This window comes from Cariama cristata, unplaced genomic scaffold (genome assembly GCF_000690535.1).
Source record: "Cariama cristata isolate BGI_N322 unplaced genomic scaffold, ASM69053v1 scaffold10232, whole genome shotgun sequence".
Classification (NCBI taxonomy): domain Eukaryota; kingdom Metazoa; phylum Chordata; class Aves; order Cariamiformes; family Cariamidae; genus Cariama; species Cariama cristata.
The window spans coordinates 88,486-109,740 of NW_009604446.1; the positions used below are offsets into that span (position 1 = coordinate 88,486).

At 35.6% G+C, this 21,255-nt stretch overlaps 1 protein-coding gene across 1 annotated transcript in view; it reads right to left on the reverse strand.

Moving 5' to 3' along the window:
• TBCD (tubulin folding cofactor D) overlaps window positions 1-21,255 on the reverse strand; it is a gene marked incomplete at its 5' end in the record, with an annotated part of 110,825 nt that overhangs the window by 52,098 nt on the left and 37,472 nt on the right. Inside the window, 5 exons of the mRNA XM_009695624.1 lie at window positions 300-373; window positions 1,135-1,215; window positions 4,957-5,042; window positions 8,528-8,557; window positions 14,285-14,342. Of these exons, the coding sequence (XP_009693926.1) occupies window positions 300-373; window positions 1,135-1,215; window positions 4,957-5,042; window positions 8,528-8,557; window positions 14,285-14,342 (329 nt within the window). The remainder of the gene's footprint in view (window positions 1-299; window positions 374-1,134; window positions 1,216-4,956; window positions 5,043-8,527; window positions 8,558-14,284; window positions 14,343-21,255) is intronic.

Here is a 21,255-nt window from a genome sequence, read left to right on the forward strand (position 1 = left end):
CTGAATTGTTGCAACAGAACTACAGCCATTTATTCGTCTCAGAACTGGTAGGGTTCCGTGTAGTCAGATAACTGAAGTCCAGTCCCCAGATAAAAAAAGATCTGGCAGCATTTTATAGTTTTTGCATAAAATCTGAAAACTGGTAAAGCTATTAGTGTCACTACACTGTATTAAGTTGCAGGGAAAATCTTAATTTTTATTAATTCATGGTGCATGTTTAAATCTTCTTAATACGTTTTTGCTTCATAAGCTAGAACACTTGATAGGGCAACGCTATGCAGAACTTAATGGTTACCTACCCACACCTGCCATGTATTCAGGAGCCCGTGGAGTAAGGTTATGCAGAGCTTTGGTTGAAAGTTCTCGAATAACACTGAAGATGAAAAAAAGCATTTTGGGGTTTTTTATGGGTTAGCAATTTAGTAGAAGCAATGTATTAAAAAAAAATAATATCAGGAAGGGACTCCTGTCCCCATCCAAAATAAAGACCCCAGCAATATTAAAAATTACAGTATTGTCTGTCCATCCTATGCTTCCCTCCTCAAAAAAAAGCCAACAAAACAAAACAGTGGACCAAAGAGACAGCCTACAGCTAGCTTTTAGCTATATGAATAGAACTTATTGCTGAAAGAGACAAAGAAAAACATATGTGTGGATGGTAGAACCTGAGGGCTCATTCTATGCATTGGCAGGGACACTACAGTAAACTATTATTATTTCTCATGATGCAAACTATTATCAGCACTGATATAATCTCATTTGTGTTATATGTACACATTTTAATCTTCATGAACACTGAATATGACTAAGCACCATCTCTATGCATGAAATCTACTTTAATTATGATAATTGTATGGTGACGGTGTTTACCCCTCACATACACTATATACCATATAGATGTGTTTTATTAATCTATTAACAGATTGAGGTCATGGCAAAAAGACAAAATTCGTAAGCATGTTTTAAGCGACAATATGCTAGGGAGGTATAGATGACATCAGCTACTACTTGTCCAGTTCCCTTCAGTTAAATGCTATCGCAAACTCTATTATAGGTAACAAAAATAATCTAGGAAAGCATGATATGCAGAACAGTCAATTCCTGGATACTAATAATTAGACTTTATGAACTTACCTATCCCAGTGGTTAATCTTCATGTTAACTAAATGATCAATCATTGGCTGTGTATACTCAGGAAAGCCAGCAATATACACACTGAAAAAGAAATGTCCAGAGAGAGAGTACAGAATCAACATTTGTGTGCATTTTAACACAAGGAACATGCCTTCTCCTAAATGAGATGCAGACGAATGAAATAATGCACTAGGAAATATTTTACAATTATTGAAAAAAATTTAAATAACTTCTTTAAAACTTTCAGATTCTTTATAAAAACTACTATACATACAAAAAGCTTGACAGCAACAAAAAGCAAAAATAAACATTCAATTCCCATTGTTACATTCTAGAAAATCTAGATGTGTATATTAATTTATACAATTATTTCAGATTGGAGAAACATATTAATGATGTAACCCACAGACACAGTAAAATTAAGTTATAGAAATGTACTACATCTTCATAAATACAATGGTCCAAAATTGAATACGGGTTTTCAATTTGTCCTTTTCAAAAATCAAAAATACACAAAAAGTCAATTCTGACAAAAAATGTTAAAGCTGCAAAATCAAGACCTAAGATGTAAGGGAACACCAGAATTAATTACCTAGGTAGCCTCCATAATTACCTAACTTTACAGCCATGCTTGCTTTCCAATCTTCAGAAGCATCAACTATTGAAAGCTAAGATCAACAGATGTTAAGTGAAATGTTTTTTCAGTACATCTGATGTATGTTAAATCATCTTGGAAAGCTAAACAATCAGTAGAATGTGTTTGTGTCAAAATGGCATGCACAAAGGGACAAAATTAAGGAACATGGATTACCTTAATTTCACCTTTTCATATCTTTTGAGTGATTAACTTTGCAACCATAAGAGTGTTCCATTAATATATGTGTGTGTAATGAGAAGCAAAACAATGACAAAAAACAAATACTGTTGCATGTTACCATACTGATATCTACGTAATTCATCAGAGGAGTAGGAATCCTTAAATCCACAGCACAGACCTCAGTCACTTGAGCCAATACAGAAGTACTATCTACTACTGCTATGAGCCCTAGAGGGGCATGAGACAGTTGCTTTAACTGGCTGTTGATGCCAGCAGAGAAATGATAAAATTCATTACTCTGGTTCCTTTCCCTGTTCTGGAAGAACATACAATAACAGAGATACTTCCCTTGCTATATTTCAGTTCTCCTCTCTTCTTTGTAGTTGCTTTTTGGGTCCTAGTTTTAATACTCACCATTCTTTACAACCATTTTAATTTGAACTTCGTTGCCCAGCTTATCAAAGTTGCTCTCTTGGGCCAAGTCTGTAGCCCAGTCCCACTTTCAGTTTTATTTTAGAACTATCTTTAACTACAGCCCTCATCTTTTGTATCCTACCGAGTATTTAATGCAGGTAGCCTTGGATACAAGTCTAGCCTTCCTGATAATGTTGCTGGTAAGATTTTTGTATCCCATTCTACTTAGATTAAGAAGCTTCTTCCTTAACTCTCTTTTTACCAAGCCCAGAATTTCTGGAATCACATAATCTCTTTACTCCCAGTTCATACAAAATGGGTTTCCTCTACCTTCCATACTCAGAAATAGATTATGATATTTGATCTGAATCCTCCAAAGAATATCAGCAAAAAGTTTCAAAAGGGCACTCATTGTGAAAAACTTGCATAAAAATATTTAGATTTGAAAGGATATAAGCCATTATTTATACATGTATATATCTTACATATATAAAATATATATGATACTGCCTCTCTAGAAGAATATACCATATTTATTAACCAAAACCAAATTCAGCTGTAGAAACTGCCACATCTTTTTCGCACTTTTATTGCTCAAAGGAATCTAGTAGTACCAACCTTCACACCTGCACAGCTTCCTTTCAAAATACAAAGTGTCCCAGGATTGTTTTATCTGGGTGGGGAAGGCCAGCTACAGATTCTAGATCTGCAATATGAACTTCAAGCAGCTTTTTCCAGCTACATAAACAACTACACTACCTTCAGGCATACTGATCAGAAAGGTCCATTCTTCCTACCACATCATGATCATACATGTTTTCTCTGCAGCCAAATATATGCTTATGTACTTTTCCTTTGATCTTACACAGACAAAAATAAGGACATCATTAAGTATTGACCCAAATAATGACATCCTGCTTGAAAAGCAAAGTGGTAAAAATTTTTAAAAGTAATATAACAAATGAGATAAGTACTTTACAAAGAAGAGTTTGATTAATAACACTGAACATGGGTTCAAGGAATCAAACTACTAAGTGCATGAGATTATTTATAAAGAATTTACAAATTTATTCCTTCTGCTGCACAATTTAAAGAAAGGCTCAAGAGTGGAAGAAGGAAATGAACAGTAAAAGTATTTTCACTTAGATAAGTAACACTCCTACAAAAACCCTGAAAATCACAATGAAATAAGTAATAATGAGCATTTGAAAAAAATAATAAATTAACTATTCAGCTCTCAAAAAGTAAGGAGAACATAATTAGTCTCCAAGCCAAAATTATAAGCGAAAAATAAAAACTGCTTTGTCAATTTTGAGTATTTTCCATTTTCTACCAGTACAAAAAACCAGAGTTTCCAAAATCACATTGATGCTACATGGATCTAGAGCAGCATCGAACACCAATCCACAGCATTTCCCCATCTCAGCTCAGTAGGTGGGAGCTCTGGGGAAGAGTGTAGGAGGAGGGTGTGGACCCCAGAAGGAACGACAGTCGGTGAAAGGTGAAGATGTGTACAGGCTGAAATGATTCTGTGCAAAAGGGAAAATATGGACGTGAACAGATTAATTAAAAAAAATAGTTGAGGAGAGGACAGAGGGTTCCAGTGCAAGTTATCTTAAACCATCATATACCTGTTTGCTATTTCTGTTCCCCAAGAATATAATCTCTTCAAGCCCTTCTAACCTGTTGGCTTCTGAGCACCATGCAACTCCATAGGGCAATTTATCTGACCTATCTTACAATGGTCTGAATCACCTTCTATAGGTCTCTGTCTCTTTGCATTGGCTATGGAAAGAGGCTAGACACCTAGGCTAGACTGTCTGTCTTAGACAACTAAAGCTAGAACCCAGCCCTCAGTCTTTTTCATCTTCTCATAAGCAAGTGCAATCTTAGGTTCATTTTAGTCATCTTGTGCACCCAGCTTGCCTCTGAATTCCCCTGACTTCAGCATTACTGTATTTTCAGATAGCTGACCAGACCAGACCAGACCACAACACAGTATTCCAAGACAAGCACTGATTTATAACAGCATGACACCCGTTTCAGTATTTCTGATTACATTCTTTAAAGACTCCATACTGCAGTAATCAGCTTGGTTTCTGAAACAGTACTGCATACTGTGGTTAAGATTTTCACCAAGCTATCCATGAAAAATATAAGCATTCAAGTTAAAGGTCTATGCACAGATCACAAATTCAACAACTTGTGCAAAATATTTTTTTAAATCGGTATTAGTTTACTTTTTCACCCACATCAGAGTCTATGAGCCATCGTAACAGCCTCTCTTTTTACTATACTCTTCAAAGTCCCCTAGTCTACTCTAATCTTGATGAGCTTAGACAGTTTTGTGACACCTGCAAATACTGCCTCGTGACTATTTCCTCCATGTAGACAAGGAAATCACGGTCATATTTTCACCACATCTTATGCATAATAAGCAGTTTGATGCAGACGTAAGAAAAATAAAATTTTAACTTATTCAAAAACAACAGTAATAAACATAATGTTCGGTAAGGTGAAACAATAAGACAAATATTTCATTATGTAGAAAGGTCCCTCATGTCTAGGAAAACTAATGCTTGGAAACTTACCTTATAGTCAGATAACAGTTAACTCTGTTACCAACAGCAAAATAATCAGCAGCAGTTAGAATATCAATGCCATGGGGAAAAGTGCCCTACAAACATCACAGGGAAGAGTGGAAAAAAATAAGAAAATAGTATTTAAAAATGTAAAGAACTTCCCAAATAGGCAACATGATTGAAAACAAATCTACTACTACTCTTCAAGCACTGAAAAAATACAATTTAATTTCTAATTTATAGTAAAATCACTTGTACTAAAGATATAAAGGATATCAGACATACAAACAGCAAAATACCTGGCTTCACTTATGAGTCAATGATAAACAAAGTAAATAGCAGCAGGTAATAAACTATGCAATAGCTACCTTAACACCTTAAAGTCATATCCAAATATATATTTGGGGAACGCATGACTATGTATGTACACAAAAGATGATTTCTCTAAAAGAAGGTTTAGATAAACGTAAACAAGTCTCCAGTTTATGTGAAGGAACAAGTATCTGCTGCAAGTTTTATGAAGTATAAAATTAGAGATTTAGACACCAAGAAATGCATCACATGTAGTTCAACACATGGGAGTTCAATTACTTCTATTTGTTTCTACTCACACATATATGTTATGACTTATTTATTAATGAACTAAAAATTTGGGGTAAGTTTGTTTGTTTTTAAAAAGAACACTGGCTGCCAGCAAAGCCTGAAACATTGAATCCTACAGAAGTATCACACTTTTGACATCACTGCTCAAAAAATTCTGGTTTTAGAAGATAAATTATCTTTCTAAATATGCAATTGCCACCTAAAAATTCACCTTTTTATATAAGCAATACAATTCAGATACTCAGAATTTCGATTGGCTATGACTGATTTAATATAGTGTTACATGGCAAGCCTGTGTTTTGGAACAGAGGAGGCAGCATGGCCTCCACAAGCCATAATTAAGTCCAAATGGAAAACAGCCAACTGAAAGACACTACGCTCACTTACAAAAGGGACAATCATATGATATTTAAGCAATAAGGCTATGTGGAAGTACAGGTTCTGGATGATACAGTTTTGTTTGTTTACAGCTCGCTTATCCCTTCCACATGAGGATACAGCCATGCAAAAATAGTAGAAAATATCTCTAGATCTAAGCCTGAATAATTAAAGAAGTATATACTGCAAGCAATGGGAAGCTGTCAGCTACTGCAGAGGTCTTATTCTGGGAAACATACCACCAATGGTCCAAAAAACCACGGCCTGGAATCTGACTGAATTAAGGACAGACAGAACATTTATGGCTTATCCAAGAGACTATCTGCAAGCCCTAATAACTCAAAGGTGAAATGAATGCGCTCTCCAAATGCCTAATGAAACACTGATTAAGGAGAAAAATGTACACATGAGAAATACCTCAGCATGATTTATAGCCAAACAACAAGACATACAATGAAATACATAAGAATGCATACTGTACATAAGGAAAAATCACGGGTTAACAATTTCAATTCTAGCTGCTGGTTGGTCCTTGCAATTTATTACTTGGCTGTAAGTGCGCCAATTTGATGCCATCTCACCGAAGGTCATGGTGCCACAGTGCATGTCAGTGAGACAGCAAAATTCCTGACACCAAGTTCATGAGTACAGAGGTCATGGCCAATGGGAGAGACAGACTTCAGAGGAAAAGCTAACAGTTACTATTCTGTCAGAACACTTAAAATTTCATTCTCCAATATAAAAGTTCATCTTACTAGAAGTATGTGCATTTCTCATGATCTATGCTTAAAAACAATTCTTCAAAGTTTTCAAAGTTTTCATTTACATGAAGTGTAAGTTACAATGGCTTCTTTTTCTGAGGCCATAAAAGCAAGCTCTCGGATTCAGGCCATGAATTGCAAAGGTGAAGCAGGCAGGAACATGAAGTAAGCGAGGTCAACTTTTTTCTCCACCTATTTAGTATCAGTATTGTTACTTCAGCTGGAGAATATGTTTTAGCTCCTTCCAACTCAGAGAAGGGGTGTCTCTTTCAACACATTATAGCCAAGGACAGAACTACAGAGGGTGTATCCACTGATTAAGTAACCATTTTCCTAGGCAGTAAGGAATGGTTCATTAAGTAAAACTTCCGAACTTCTATAGGAGCTAACTGGAGATTGACAGTGTTCTTCATGTCATGAAAACTTACTATTTCACTGCAAACTCCTCCTTAACATGCCAACATACAAGCTAAAATTGTTATGTGTTCCACCAACACCGACAAATTTGAATCATGGGTCAAAACAGAGTCAATAAGGAAACTTTCTGGTTGTAAACTATTGTAGACTGTTCTCCTCTGATTAAGAAATAAAAAACTCCACAAAATTTTTGCTACATGGAAGCATTTCTAAACCTGCAGCACCCAGGAGCCCTATCTCACCTGGAAGTGAGGTCACAGTAAGGTGTTTACTTCATTCAGCACCTCACAAAGTGGAATCATGCTGAGTTGCTGTGTGATTACTAACCTCTCCAGGGCAGTAATCATAGACCCAGGGAAGAATCATGCTGGCTTCTACTTATCATAGACCAAGTTCGGTCAGGTCACCAAAAATACCTACCCTCTTCCTCCTCCTAGTCTTCTTGCACCCTTTCTCTGCTGTTAACCTAATTCTATCTAGAAATACACACACCAGTTATGGACATATTGCTTAATACCCATAGTTCTAAAGGAATAATATCCCAACTCATAACAAAGAAATCTTCAGGAATGTTATCAGGGAAAGCTAGACAGCATTTTAGCAAAGATGCATTAAAGAATTGACGACAAATTTGCTTTAACCATGTTCACATGCCCCGTTCTGCCACAAGAATTCATTAACTGAACTGTTTCCTCCTCCCTTTTTTCCCCTCTAAGTTGTATATTCAGCTTTATTAATTCCTGATGAGAAACCAGGAAACTTTGAAATCAGAGTCTTTGCCCTATTTACTTCTCCTCCAATGTTGCAAATCAAAGTTGTCCAAGCATTTTACCTATTTAAATGTTGCTAAGTGACACAGGAACCTACCACAATACTTTTTTCCAAGCACTTAGGTACCTCCAAAGGTAATAGATCTCTCAAAATATCTAGATGGTAGCATCACAGTACAACAGGCAAAACCAAATACTGAGTTAAAGACTCTTAAGCCCAGTTCAGTGTTTTATCACCAACCACAGCAAAGACTGTGCAGCACACTTCAGCTGTTCTACTTCCATTAAAAACTAGAAAGTCAATGAAACAAAAAAAAACACACCATAAAAAAATTGCACTCTTCCTGCTTTAAGAGCACTGCAGTTTGCAAGGTGTATAATGGCCGTCATACATGCTGACTTTGCTTTTCAGAATGACTGCAAATTACCAGAAAACTCTTTTTCTTCCAAAACTAGAGTACTAAAATAAAACTCACATCTCAGGAAAGTATTCCACAAGAACTTGTTTGCTGATAACGAAAATAATTATCTTGTGACATCCTTTTACTCAATTTCTCCACAGCCATAGCATCTAATTTTGATTTTAGGTACTACACGTTTACAGTAACCTCCAAGGCACTAATGAATGAAGGTTCAGGAAAGTTACCGTACCTGTCTCCCAACATTCTCCTGGAAGGCAGCCTAAGGAACAGAGAACAAACATACCAAAACGAGTCAGGTTTGCTTTTTGATAAACACCAGATGATGAATTCAAAACACACAACAATATAAATGACCCATGGCTTTTCTTTTTTAAATAAAGTAAGCTTTGTCAGTAGAACAAGCCCACAGGGCTTTTTTGTTTCTGTGTCTCCATGTTCTGGTGTTCTTAAAGCTGTATGTTGCCTGACACCAGTTTAAGAATGCAAGTTTATTGAACTAGTCACACTCACAAGAGTGCTTTTGAGTAGCGACACAAGGCTTCGCACTGGAATTGAAAGTCAATACCTGTAGACAACAGAAATTCAGACAGCTCACTTTTGTCTAACTACTTCAACATAATTTGCTAACAGTAGGCAAAGTTTGATTCTTTGTCAATGAAAACTTCAGACAAAAAATATTGAGAATACAATATATATTTGAAAGATACACATCTGAAAGCATGCTGAAACACTGAAATTATAAAACCAGAAGAGAAAATTCATGTGTTTCTTGTGTTTTGCAAAATAAACAAAATCTTGCAAAATGCAACTAATATAACCATAAAGTTAATCTCTTTACTTGTATGGTATACAGTATAAAACCTACTTAACTCCGTACTAGAATTTTCTCCCTTTCTCAAAAAAGACAATTTTTTTTTGTTCCTTACAAGGATATACAATCATAAGTACTAATAAAAAATTTGGTAAATTTTAACTCTTTTCAGAGAGGAGAGATCATAATTATCTGGACATTTCTCTTAGGAAATGTCACTCTATCTACAAAGACAGATGGACTCTATCTACAATGGACAGCACTCATCACCTGACAATTGATATTTAACATACAAGGGGGAAGTCCCAATCTACTGAAAATGCCACAAGAATTTTGACAGACAGAGCTTCTGTATTTCCTACACAACTACAATATGCATGTGGTAATCCACCTGTAGAAACAAAAGATTAAGTTAGCTCACCCAGATACCATACTCCACATATGGAGCAAGCACTCACAGAACACAGGTGAGCAAGCCCTAATGAAGCCAGAGTTTCTAAGTGCATTTCTGAGGTTACGTCTGTTTAGGATAACGACTGCAGTTCCTGTAGACTTGCCCAGGCTAGTTCAGCTCCCGCTCGCAGTGTATCCATTGCAGGACACGTAGCACAGGCTGACTCTAAACCGCTTACCCACCGCTTTGGCGGGTTTTGGAGCCCACCGTAGCCTGCTCGCAGTTGCAGCCACGCTGCTAGCAGTGCCCCTGAGCTAACCAGTTTAGGATTGCCTCAGGCAGAACTGCATGGGCTATCCTCCGCAGTGGCGGCAGGGTAGATACAGCCTTGGGCAACACATAAAGCAGCCTTCCAGAACAGGAACATGAGCTGTAGCAATGCCCTACATTTGTTCTTTATTGTACGCTGTAGCCCGGCTTCTGACATGGGCTGTTTTCACTCCTTACCTCTCTACCAACATATGCTCCCAGCCAGGATTTGCCAGGACATCGTTTCGTGTCACTCTGCATCATTTATTTCTTTTTACTTACATGTTAGCCTTAGAGCCCCTTTTATGCTACCGAGATCCTTCTACTCAGCATAGGAACGTTTCAGCAGGGACGATGGTCTCAACTATCATATCCAAGGGATTCAATAGTTTCATCACTGCATTACAATTTCTTTTCAAAACATACTCCTCAGACAAGTGCCTTAACAATACTAAATCTGTAAAGCCTTTCCCCCCCACCTTCTTTTTAAATCAGAAACTTTGATACCCAAACGACATTGTAGTCTCAAACCAGTGAAAGTTTTATTCTACTTACAATACATCCATAGGCCCATGACTGAAATATATTGTGGCAAAATCATTGGAAAAAGATGTATAGGGGCCTATAGACAATGTTGCAGCAAAACAGCTGTTGTACATGAAGATTTCACATTGTTTGTTTACTTAATGTAGGAATTTTAAAATTCCACCACTCTATCACCATTTCATTTTTTAACTTACTCAGAAAAACAATCATGAAGATCTACAAAATAGTCCAGCAGCATGGCAAAAATACTTAGCATTCATCTGATGTATTCTAAACATCTAATTCACATGTTAATTTACACCTAATTAATCAGTTTATCTATAAAAAATATAAAACTTTAACCACTGCTTAAAAAGATAGATATTACTATTGCATTACTATAAATGTATTTGTTGATGATTTCAATTTAATAGCCTTGGAGAAAAATAATCAATTTTTTATAGATTCTCACGCTTGTGTTACAAATCTATAATTCATAAAAGTATGAAGAGAAATAATGGTAACTAGCAAATTCCCATATACATAGCTCAATAGCTGGAAAATTTTCCAGTTGCAGACTAAAACTGTATAGTAACTTGTTTCACAGCTGGTTGCTTAGGTAGAAGGAGGTTCGTACGCATCACCAGGAACCTCTCTCAGTTTCAGCATTGTTATTGTGCATTTAAAAAAAAAAAAAAAAAAAAGCTAAAAAGTGCCTCTTCTGCAAATAAGTTTTCAGCCCATTATCGGGAAATTTATGATGAAATGCAAGATACTCAAACAAAAACAGAAAAAGCCCTCAAGGGAACGTAAAAACGGAACCCTAGAGTTATATTTGGAAAATTTCACCACTGATTTAAGAAGGCTTTGTAGACAATGCACATTCCAGCTGTGACAATTTAAACACGTTACTGTTCTAGAACAGCATCTAATCCCAATTTTAGCAATAAAAATGTGATATATTATTTTTCCTGGTTATATTTGGAAAATTTCACCACTGATTTAAGAAGGCTTTGTAGACAATGCACATTCCAGCTGTGACAATTTAAACACGTTACTGTTCTAGAACAGCATCTAATCCCAATTTTAGCAATAAAAATGTGATATATTATTTTTCCTGGGTCTGAAGGAGCACGTCGAACAGAAAAAGTTCAAGGAAAACCATCCCCACAATATTATTCTGTTAAAGCTTTGTGAGAGAAAGTAAAATAGAGATATGAAAATAATCAAACATACTGTTCAACCAAGTGAAAAGGCAATTTTCCAGAGTTCATTTAATGTTCGCAGAGTTCCCTCCTTGCTCCTTCAGCACTTTTTTATTGTTTCACAAAAGACTTTTCCTCATTGTACTTCGGAGATTTCCAAAAACTGAAAATGTTACTATTTCAATCATACTTTCAAACAACTGCAAATTCCTAAAAGATGCCAAATACTTCAATTGTTTTGTAATAATATTTTTTCATTTTTCATACAATCCTCTTCTGGAGATGGAAAAACTGGATGGAAAGACCTTAACTTAAAGATTCCATGATATCAGAACCAAGATGACCATCTAGCCTTGTAACCTGAATACTTTGCTTTCCCACAAAAACTGAAAAAAATATTGAAACATTCTCCAAGTCACAATTTTAAAAATTACCAACCAAGAGGAAAAAAAAACAAACCTCTCTTTAGATGTTAGAGCTGAATGGAGCCCAATCCCAGATCACTTATTCATGTGATTATTTAATGATTATTCATGAAACAGTTGCAAAAGTCAGCTCAGAATGCTTTTGGAGCTTCAAAAGAAGAGTCTTGTTTTATTCTCTCTAACCTCAGGGTTCAAAATATCTCTATATGCTATTTTATTTTATTGGAGCTCTGCATTATAATATATTGCATATTGTAATAGATGGAAAATCTAGTAAAACATGTTGTTTATTTAAATATGTATTTAACTGTAGTAATGATTGGAAATAATTAGGACCCCCAGGTATTTTTCTTCATAATTGTAGTAATGCTTGGTAAACACAAAATATTTCTTTGCCTGCCTTTCTAAAATAAGAAAAAAGGTTTCAGTACTTTCATAACTAGCCATCAAAATAGCAATTCCAAATTTTGACCAGCTCTAAATTAGAACATACTAATGAAAAAATTAATTTGACTGGAGGTAACTGAATTGCAGAGTGCTCAATAGCTTGGTTTAAACTAGAAGAGGAAAGTGAGAAGAAAATATACTGTATTTTCTACTCATTTGAAATATGGAAGCACAATCTGCACTAAGCTTATAGCATCAGTAAATTTATCTGGTTTAGGACCAAATTTCATGATCAAACTATCGGTTTATGTTTAAACGTAGAAACATAATGAAGATTACACTCAGCAATTAGATCAAACTACTAAAGGTAAGCAGTACACTTGTAGTGGCAATCATGTTAAAAAGAATTCTCCTCTTTACATATATATATAACCTCTGATCCATAGGGCAATTCCTATAGAGCAAATAAGTAATTCACTTTTCACCATCTATACTCCTTAATGTTTCGTGCAGTTCCCAGGAAAGCAAAGCTACCTGTGTTTTCCTCTCAGGATTTTATTTTAATAAAGTGACTTAAATTAGCCAAGAATAGCAAATTCAACAGTTTTCAAAATTTAGACACTGAAGTTTGGGAGAAAGTAGCATTGCTTATATTAATTAGTTGTACAACATGTGAAGAATATGTTATGTCAGTACTCAGTGATCTACAGCATCTTAGCTTCCATCCTTTGCTTTTAACCTATTTAGACAAAGTGATTTGTGATATGGTTACACAAGCAACTGACTCACTTCCCCAGCAATTATGCTGCAGCTTCATTCAACAGCTTAAACTCTCAAGCAGAGGTGTGGCTAGAAAAATTAGGGATGCTACCCAGGTATCCCTGAGAAATCCTTCTCATGTTATAAATGCATTAGCTTTCAAAATTTCAGTCAAAAAATACGACAGACCTGTTAATTAATTTGCATGTTGCAAAGACTGCCTTTTTTTAATTTTTTTTTTTTTTTTTTTTTTTAAATGCATTCACAGTGAAGTTTATTTTTAGGAATAGAGACAGCTGGTTCTTGGACAGACATTGTTTGGTCCTGTGTTTGAGTTAATGCAGTTACAGGGTGGGGCTTTTTTACATTTGCATAAGATAATTTGTTTTATCTGTTGAAACAGACAACTCATACTTTTTTTTTTTTAAGAAATCAAGTTCAATATATACAACACACTGACTTAAATTCTCAAAGTTGTTCATTGTTTCTTCTACTCAAATTCTATAACCTGTCCTCCATACATTCATTCTCTTAAGAATAATCACGCATTCTTGTCAATTCTCAACAGCATAAATATTTTCTACAGAAAGGTTCCACAGAACCTTTGATGTCAGTCCTGTTAACTAGATAACAATATCTGCCTAATGGATTTACTACTTTCTTTTAAGAATTCCCAGTCCTATGGAAGGAGTTTTATACAATAACTGAAAACATGTTTGAAGGAGAAAGATTTTTCTAGAAATTTTCAACTTAGCACAATTACAGAGTAACAGTTGATGAACAATTAGAAAATTATAACTTCACAAAACTTACCAGCTTGGTAACTTGAAAAATATACAATGTTTGTATATTATGTATGACCCTTTCATCTTCGATATTGTGACTAGAAAATGCTAAATAGCTTGTTCTTAGATACTGTATCTTAACCATCATGACAACAATACAGTAGATTGTGAACTGTGGCCATAAATAAAGACATGGATCTGTGGATTATATAATTTAAAATCTAAATTCACACCATACTTCTAAGGATTTAAAAAAAGCACTTTTTCACTCACAACACAATATACTGTTTATTGTAGTTCTACATAGCTAAGTCTACAAATTATTAAATTAAATGAAAACAAACAAAAAGTAACAGAAACATATAAGCTAGGATGTGATAACTTACAGAAGCAGCTCTTCTGCAATTAACATCACGATCAAATACTGCAGCAATAACCAATGCACTGAGGAAATAAAATAATGAGTATTAGTACCAAAAATATGAGAAGAAATGTGTACGCCATCATTTCAACATTTAGACTTCTAAGCAGAACATGCAGCATTTCCTGTAAAGGAGCTTATTATTTGTAAATACAAGCCTAAACTAAAATTTGAGTTGAAATAACCATGTGCTTCCTCCTTTCTCTAGTTTGCTGTGGACTTTCCATAGCATAAACAGACAACTGCCATCCTACTGTATCAAAGCAATTTAAGGAGTATGCAAATACATTTAACTGCATAGAAAGGTTTTCTATTTTAAATATAGCAGGATTTTAGAACTTAGACATAACTACCATTTCCAATGTGAGACATACAGTGCAATTTCAAATTAAAACTTGGAAATACAGTTTCTCAATAGCCAAATGCACAGCAAGTCTTATTAAGGCTTAAGCAAAACCAAAAGTTAAGCAATGGAAACTTGCAGCTACCTCTGTAAGAACAATCCTCTCCTGTAAGTAACAAAAATCAGAAAACAGTATGCAAATCCTGCTAAAAGGTGACTTGCAAGACAAGTTGCAAAGCAGTTTTTTTAAAAGATGAGCTTTAGATACATAGGCATGATTACACGAAACTATTTCTTTGTGCATGAAGTCTGGTAACCCTACGCAGTTTAGTTCTTTTACCTCAAAAGAACTGCTTTTAAAAGATATGTTACACAACAGGAGAGAGAATATATCCCAGGACACAAAGTCTACAGCTTTAGAAATCAACCTCCAGCATTCAATTAATTTCAGTGACAAATAAACATCACTTCAGGAGAATCATTTAAGCAGAACATTATTCCTTTCAAACTCTGAAACTCTTCGTCACATTATTTATTGACTCCAGGCAAAACAGAAAATAAATACTGGCTGAAAAGTAAATCCAAGGAGCTTTGCTTTAGCATAGAGATATTAATTACAGTGATATTATCAAGCTTCCCTGAGTAGTGGCTATCAGTTTCCTACAGTGAAGAATACTGTGTTGTTAAAATTTGCTGAAATGCACAATCAATGTTGCCTCTGTAATTTCAGTTTATCTCCATTAAGGAAAACAAGAGACAGAAAGCAAGAATGAAATGAAAATAAACCCCAATAAATAGTTCTAAAGACAGTTAATGCTTTCTTATTGCTACTTGCATGAGCAATTCCTCTCTCTGCCACAAAGACATTAGGTGACTAGAAGGCAAAAGGAGGTCATCCAAACGATAGCAATTGGAAGAGCAAATGTTTAGCAAGCATTCCATTAGCAAGTAGCATACGTGGCTAAATGTTGAAAAAGTGCTGGGTTAAATACACCATCTTCATACCATCGTTGCTAATTTTCTGCGCTGGCATACAGAGAAACTTAAAAATAATTTTAAAAGGACATTTAAGTAGTATATAGTTTAAATGATAGAAATAGCTCCCATAAATCTTTTAATTATAGAAGAGAACATTCAAAACTAAGAAATTGGATGAAAATCATCCTGGAAAACAAAAAGAAGCAAATTTCTGCCTGACGTTTCTGATTATATAGACTGTAAAATAAAACATTATTTTGTCAGTTATGCAATATTTCATTATTGTTTTCTCCTGAGGAAAAAAAAAAAAAAAAAAAAACAAAAACAAAACATCCAAAAAAAAACCCTTATCAAGTCAGGAAGCTCAGAGTGTTGCCCTTACTGTGTCAAAGGTACCCTGGAGTGAAGTGTTACAGAGTATTTCAGAAGAGCTGTGCTGGGTCAGACCAAAATCCTCCCAAGTCATTGTCTTGTCTCCAACGTTGCCCCAAAGGGACACTCAGGGATAAATTTAAGGACAGACATATTAAATATTAACATACTGATTTGAAAGATTATACAGTCTTTTCAAACTGGAAATGTTATAAGACCATCACTGGAGAAAAAATACTGCTCTTTGAATTTCATATTTAGACTTAAAATGTGGTTTATTAAATATAATGGAAAACAGTTTCAGGTTATCATACACAATAAGAGTTCTGCTTATAATTAAATGGTACTTCTCCATTTTTTCTTATTCTTCTGTTACCTTAAGACAAACTTGTGTAAGTAAAACCAGCAAAACAACATACTGTATATGTGATGCCACCTGAGTTATTCAGTGCTGCTGGAATACTATGTTTTAAGAAAAACAAAACAAAACAGGAATTTTGTCATTGCACCTGTATCCCCATTATATTAATAAATCATACTGTAGCCACTGTTTTACGTTAATCCTTTTAATAGAAGTATTTTAAACTTATCAAACTACACGAATAATTTTTTCAAGTTAATTCCTATTTGAAAGTGCAGGCACAGTCTGCCATAACACAGGGATTAGCAAGGAAAGCAACATGCGTAAGATGAAACATGTCTAAGGTGTCTTCACCTGTCTGCTTTGTCGTGGGAGTTTATGTGATACTCCACCAGGATTTCCTAACATAAAGAAACTGTTTATGTCAAACAAAGTGGGATATTTTTTTAAGCTAGTTAAAGAATCATGTCTTGACTTGCCTGAAATGTACCACACCTGACTACTAACAGGTAGAGCAAAGAATGGCTTTGCATCTTGCAGTCTCTATGAAACACCTTTAGTAGTTCCTTGAGGTATATTTAGCCTCTAAGCACAACAAGCAGTTAAGTGTACAATAAACACAAACAGGCTTGAAAAAGCAAGCTGCAATTCTGTCAGTCAACTAATAATTCTCTCTTTCTTCCCTATCCCTTCCCCTCTCCTCCAAGTACTCACTTAATTGGCTTCAGGGAAAGTTAAAAGGTCTCAAAGTATGTTAGCATCTCACTTCCTAAGCCCAACACCGACGTCATTACCTTTCCCCATCAAGGCAGAAAGAATCAGAGAGCGGAGGCCAGCCAGGTGATAGACATCAGAACACAGAAATATCAGAAACATCAGGTTACCCTCTCATTATAAGCACCACATGTACCAGACAATAAATCTGAATTTATTTTATCACCTGTAGCAGGCACTTCCAGCCTACACTAGTCACAAGCAGCAAGAAGCTTATCCTGTTGCCATCCTCTGAGAATTTGCTACTGTTAATTCAAGCACACCACCCTGAAGCTGCAGGAATTAAAAAATAAACTCTCAAACCTCTTGCCAGTTTGGCACAAAACCAAAATTTCCTTCCTGAGCCCCAAAAAAGGGAAAAGTCTCACTTGTAACAGGACAGAAAACATTCCTCCCCATTATACATTAGGGAAGGCGTAATAATCATTACAAGCAAAACAGTTTTGAACAACCCAAGCAAGTTAAAAAAGGAGGCGAGACCAGACTCAGAACCAAGTCTGCTGAGAGCTGCTGCTGCAAACAGCCCTTTTTGCACCTCTTCAGTCACACCAGTACCCCAACTGGAATGGCTACACAGTGAGCTGGATGATGAAACAGAGCTAGGCTCAATTAGTTTTTCTTTTGCTAGCTTATCACATGGAGCTGGGCTATACTCAACTGCAAGAGCAACGCAGATGAAGGAGCAAGCAAAAGAGCCTGCTTCAGCTGGCATGGCTAGGGAAAAAAGCCCTTCAGACTACAGTCTCAGATTTAATTCCTCCTGTTTATCTAGGCAAGGAGAAGGTCTGAAGAAAAGAAGAAATGCAGTGACCATTCCCACTTCTACATTGCATACTTTCTCAGTCCCTCTAACCCAACTCACACCAAGCTCTTATACTTTCTGCTAGCCACCCAAGGTCCTACACTGTTCAGTGTGTTACTCCAATCCCAAAGTTCCAGGGTAAAATGATGAAAGTATAATAAATACACATGTAGAAAAGAGCAATAAGAAAAACGCTTAGAATAGGAGTTACAAATGCTGCTATTAAAAAAAAATAAGTAAGAAAGAAAAAAAAGGCATATGATGCCCCTGCAGGAAATAACTTTACACAAGTGCAAGACACAGTAGGCACACAACTCTCTTCTGAAGGCAACATTCAAATGCATAAAAGAAGAAAGCTATTCTCAATATTTCATCATGGTACAAGATGTAGCTCAAAGCAATGCTTCAAATTTCCCCAATTCTGCAGGACAATCTTGCCCTGGAGCAAGCTACATCATTCATCCATAGCCACACCTTCCTTCCCCCCCCCTTCAGAAACAACGCACCACCGCAGGGAAGGCAAAGCCGCCTGCACTCCTACACTGTACGCACTACTTGTATTAGTATTCTGCTGAACGGGAGATAGCAATTAGATCTTTCCAAATAATGATTCATTTATTGATTACCTACACCATCAAATGACAGAAATGAAACTACATTCTGACTATTCAAGAGTTCCAAATAATTAAGATAGCCAGTAACAATTTAATCACTGTAATTGTATAACAGAGGAGAAGTATGTTTTCCTTTTTATTTTTTGTTTAGGTTTTAAACAAAACAGCTCAGCTTCTTGGCGTGCACCTGCTACTTTACAGACAGTAACTTCCACACCCAAGGGGGCAAGAATCAAATTACTTGTATTTCCAAGTTATTACATTATGTTTAACTTTCCTCATAGATAAGCTTAAAAAGAGAGCATACATGTAGAGACTGGGAGAGAGAAAAAAAAATAATTCTCGGTCAAGCAGTGCTTTTGTAAAGATATGCTTGAAGAGCAACTTCAGTACATGCATTTCAAAATGTAGTAAGGTTATCCTGCAATAAAAGTGAAGTTTCATTTACTCTGCCAAGAATTTTCTTTTTGTGGTCCTGTAGTTTGAATAGATCAGGCAAGTTTTTAGAAACCAGTTTAACTAGACTTTAAAAAATAAATATGCAAATGTGAGTAAGTGTATCTAGATGAAATATGGATAGGGAAAAAATACCGACATGTAAAAATATGAGCAAGGACTATTAGAAATACTCTTGGGCGAGTACTTCTAATAAGTGTTCTCTATTGGTTGTTTTTTTTTTTTTTCTTAAAAGAAGAGTGGTAAGGTCAGGAAGGAAAAGGGCTGATCTATGATTTACAAAAAATCTAAGTTTGTCACTTCAATATTCTGACAATTTCATCACTTAATAACAGAACATTCATAAGAAAGCAGAGAAGAAACAGCGATCACCAAATATGGAGACAGATATTTCTTCTACAACATCGTCATAAAGTTTACTAGAAAAATAGGATTTTATGCAGTTTAAGGTGATTTTTCATTATCACTATTTCAAAAATGCAGTATTTATGTCCCTTGACTACTGAAAACACAGAAAACAATGTCCTTCCATTACATAATGATACAGCTTTGCAGGCAAGAAAAGAGGAAAAAAAAAACCCACACCACCAAATTGCCCCTCTGCTTTAATTCAGAACTACTGTACCACAGTCTGAATGGGTTGTGGGGCAGGACTCAGTTTAAGTAACATACTTTTTGGTACCCAAGTGAGTTTCCTGACAAGATACACTAACATGTGCCAAAGGTCATGACATGAAGTAGGAAGACATGAAGCAGCTCACTGTTTAACTCAACAACTTCTAGTTACCACCAGTGCGCTTGCTCTACCATGATGACCGCCTTGCCTTTCAAGTCTGAGTGTAGCAACCAGCTACTTGTGCTCCAAGTTCAGCATTACCTGTGTTCCTCCAGCCACTCAAACAGCAGTGTTAAAGACTGTGAACGAAGGATAAACCACTTGCAATTTCTAGAACCAAGACAAAGCAAACAGTTCGGGATCGGATCACAATCACTCATTACATTTTTTTGAGGAGGCAGTATTTTCCTTTCAGGTAAACAATTTATTACTTTTCTATAAGAATCTAATAGCTTGTATTCTTATATAGGCAGATGTTTTTTGCTGTGTAATTCAGCTCACAATGGATATTATGTGCTTTGTTTCAAGATGCTGAGTTTTGCATTTTTTAAGGGTAGCAACAATTTGCTTGTGGCTAGAAGTATGACTCTTCTTTAAGTAAAACAGTGACACACCTAAGGCTAGATTTAAAAAAAAGGCTGTATGTAATTATCAGCTTGCTGACACAATAGGTGAAACTGTGTGTCATACTTTATTTGAATATTTTTTTTCACCGTTTCTCTTTGGAGTGGCAATTCTACCTTCAAGAGTTGCTTATGTTTAGAAAAGGTATGGCCAACATTAACTACAAAGATTTTTAAGTAAAGCCTTAATATAGCATTAATATTTGCTAAATACTGTGCAGCTTCGTTAGAAAACTAAGCATATGCAAACCACAACACCTTACAACTGATCATAAGCAATTTTCAGCTTCCCCCTTGCAGTCCACCAACTTATTCCAAACAATTGAAGTTGTTCTAAGCCACAGTGTTAATTGGTATTACTACCATAGGTAGAAGATATCAATTATTTTCATTTGACATTTTTCTAAAAAGAAAAGAAGAATCTGTTTCTAGAATAGTCTGACAGCTGAAAGACAGGAGCTTCTTCAGAAACATAACCTCCTTCACACCTGTCCACAAGTTCCCACTAATAGCTTTGTAAAACAAAATACCACAAACCATGAAAAATCAAAATGGTGAGCTTGTATCTAATGTATGGAGAACAACATTGGTTTGCCCCATGGTAGAGTGAAAGGATTAAAAGAAATTTATTGCTCAAAGCATCATGAGTAGAAGAAAAATTCTGATAGAACAGATCAGAATTCTCATAAATAGGCGGCTTACACACTCACACTTAGGCTTTTTTAAGTTTCACAAGGAACAAGCTTGCCAGACCTTAAAAGAAACCTTAAAGCTGTTCAACTAAGTGAGAGGATGGAAGCAGACGATTTATTTTCAGAAGGCTGCTGACTAAATCTACAAAAAGCAGTAGTTTTGAACCAGACTTCAGTACTGGCATGGCTACACTCATCCTAAAGATTTGCTCGTAGCAAGAATATAAAAGTACTCCTGCAAATTTAAAGATAGTAGTAAATAACTGCACGGCTGACAACAGCCTTGTAGAAACATTTGTTAACAT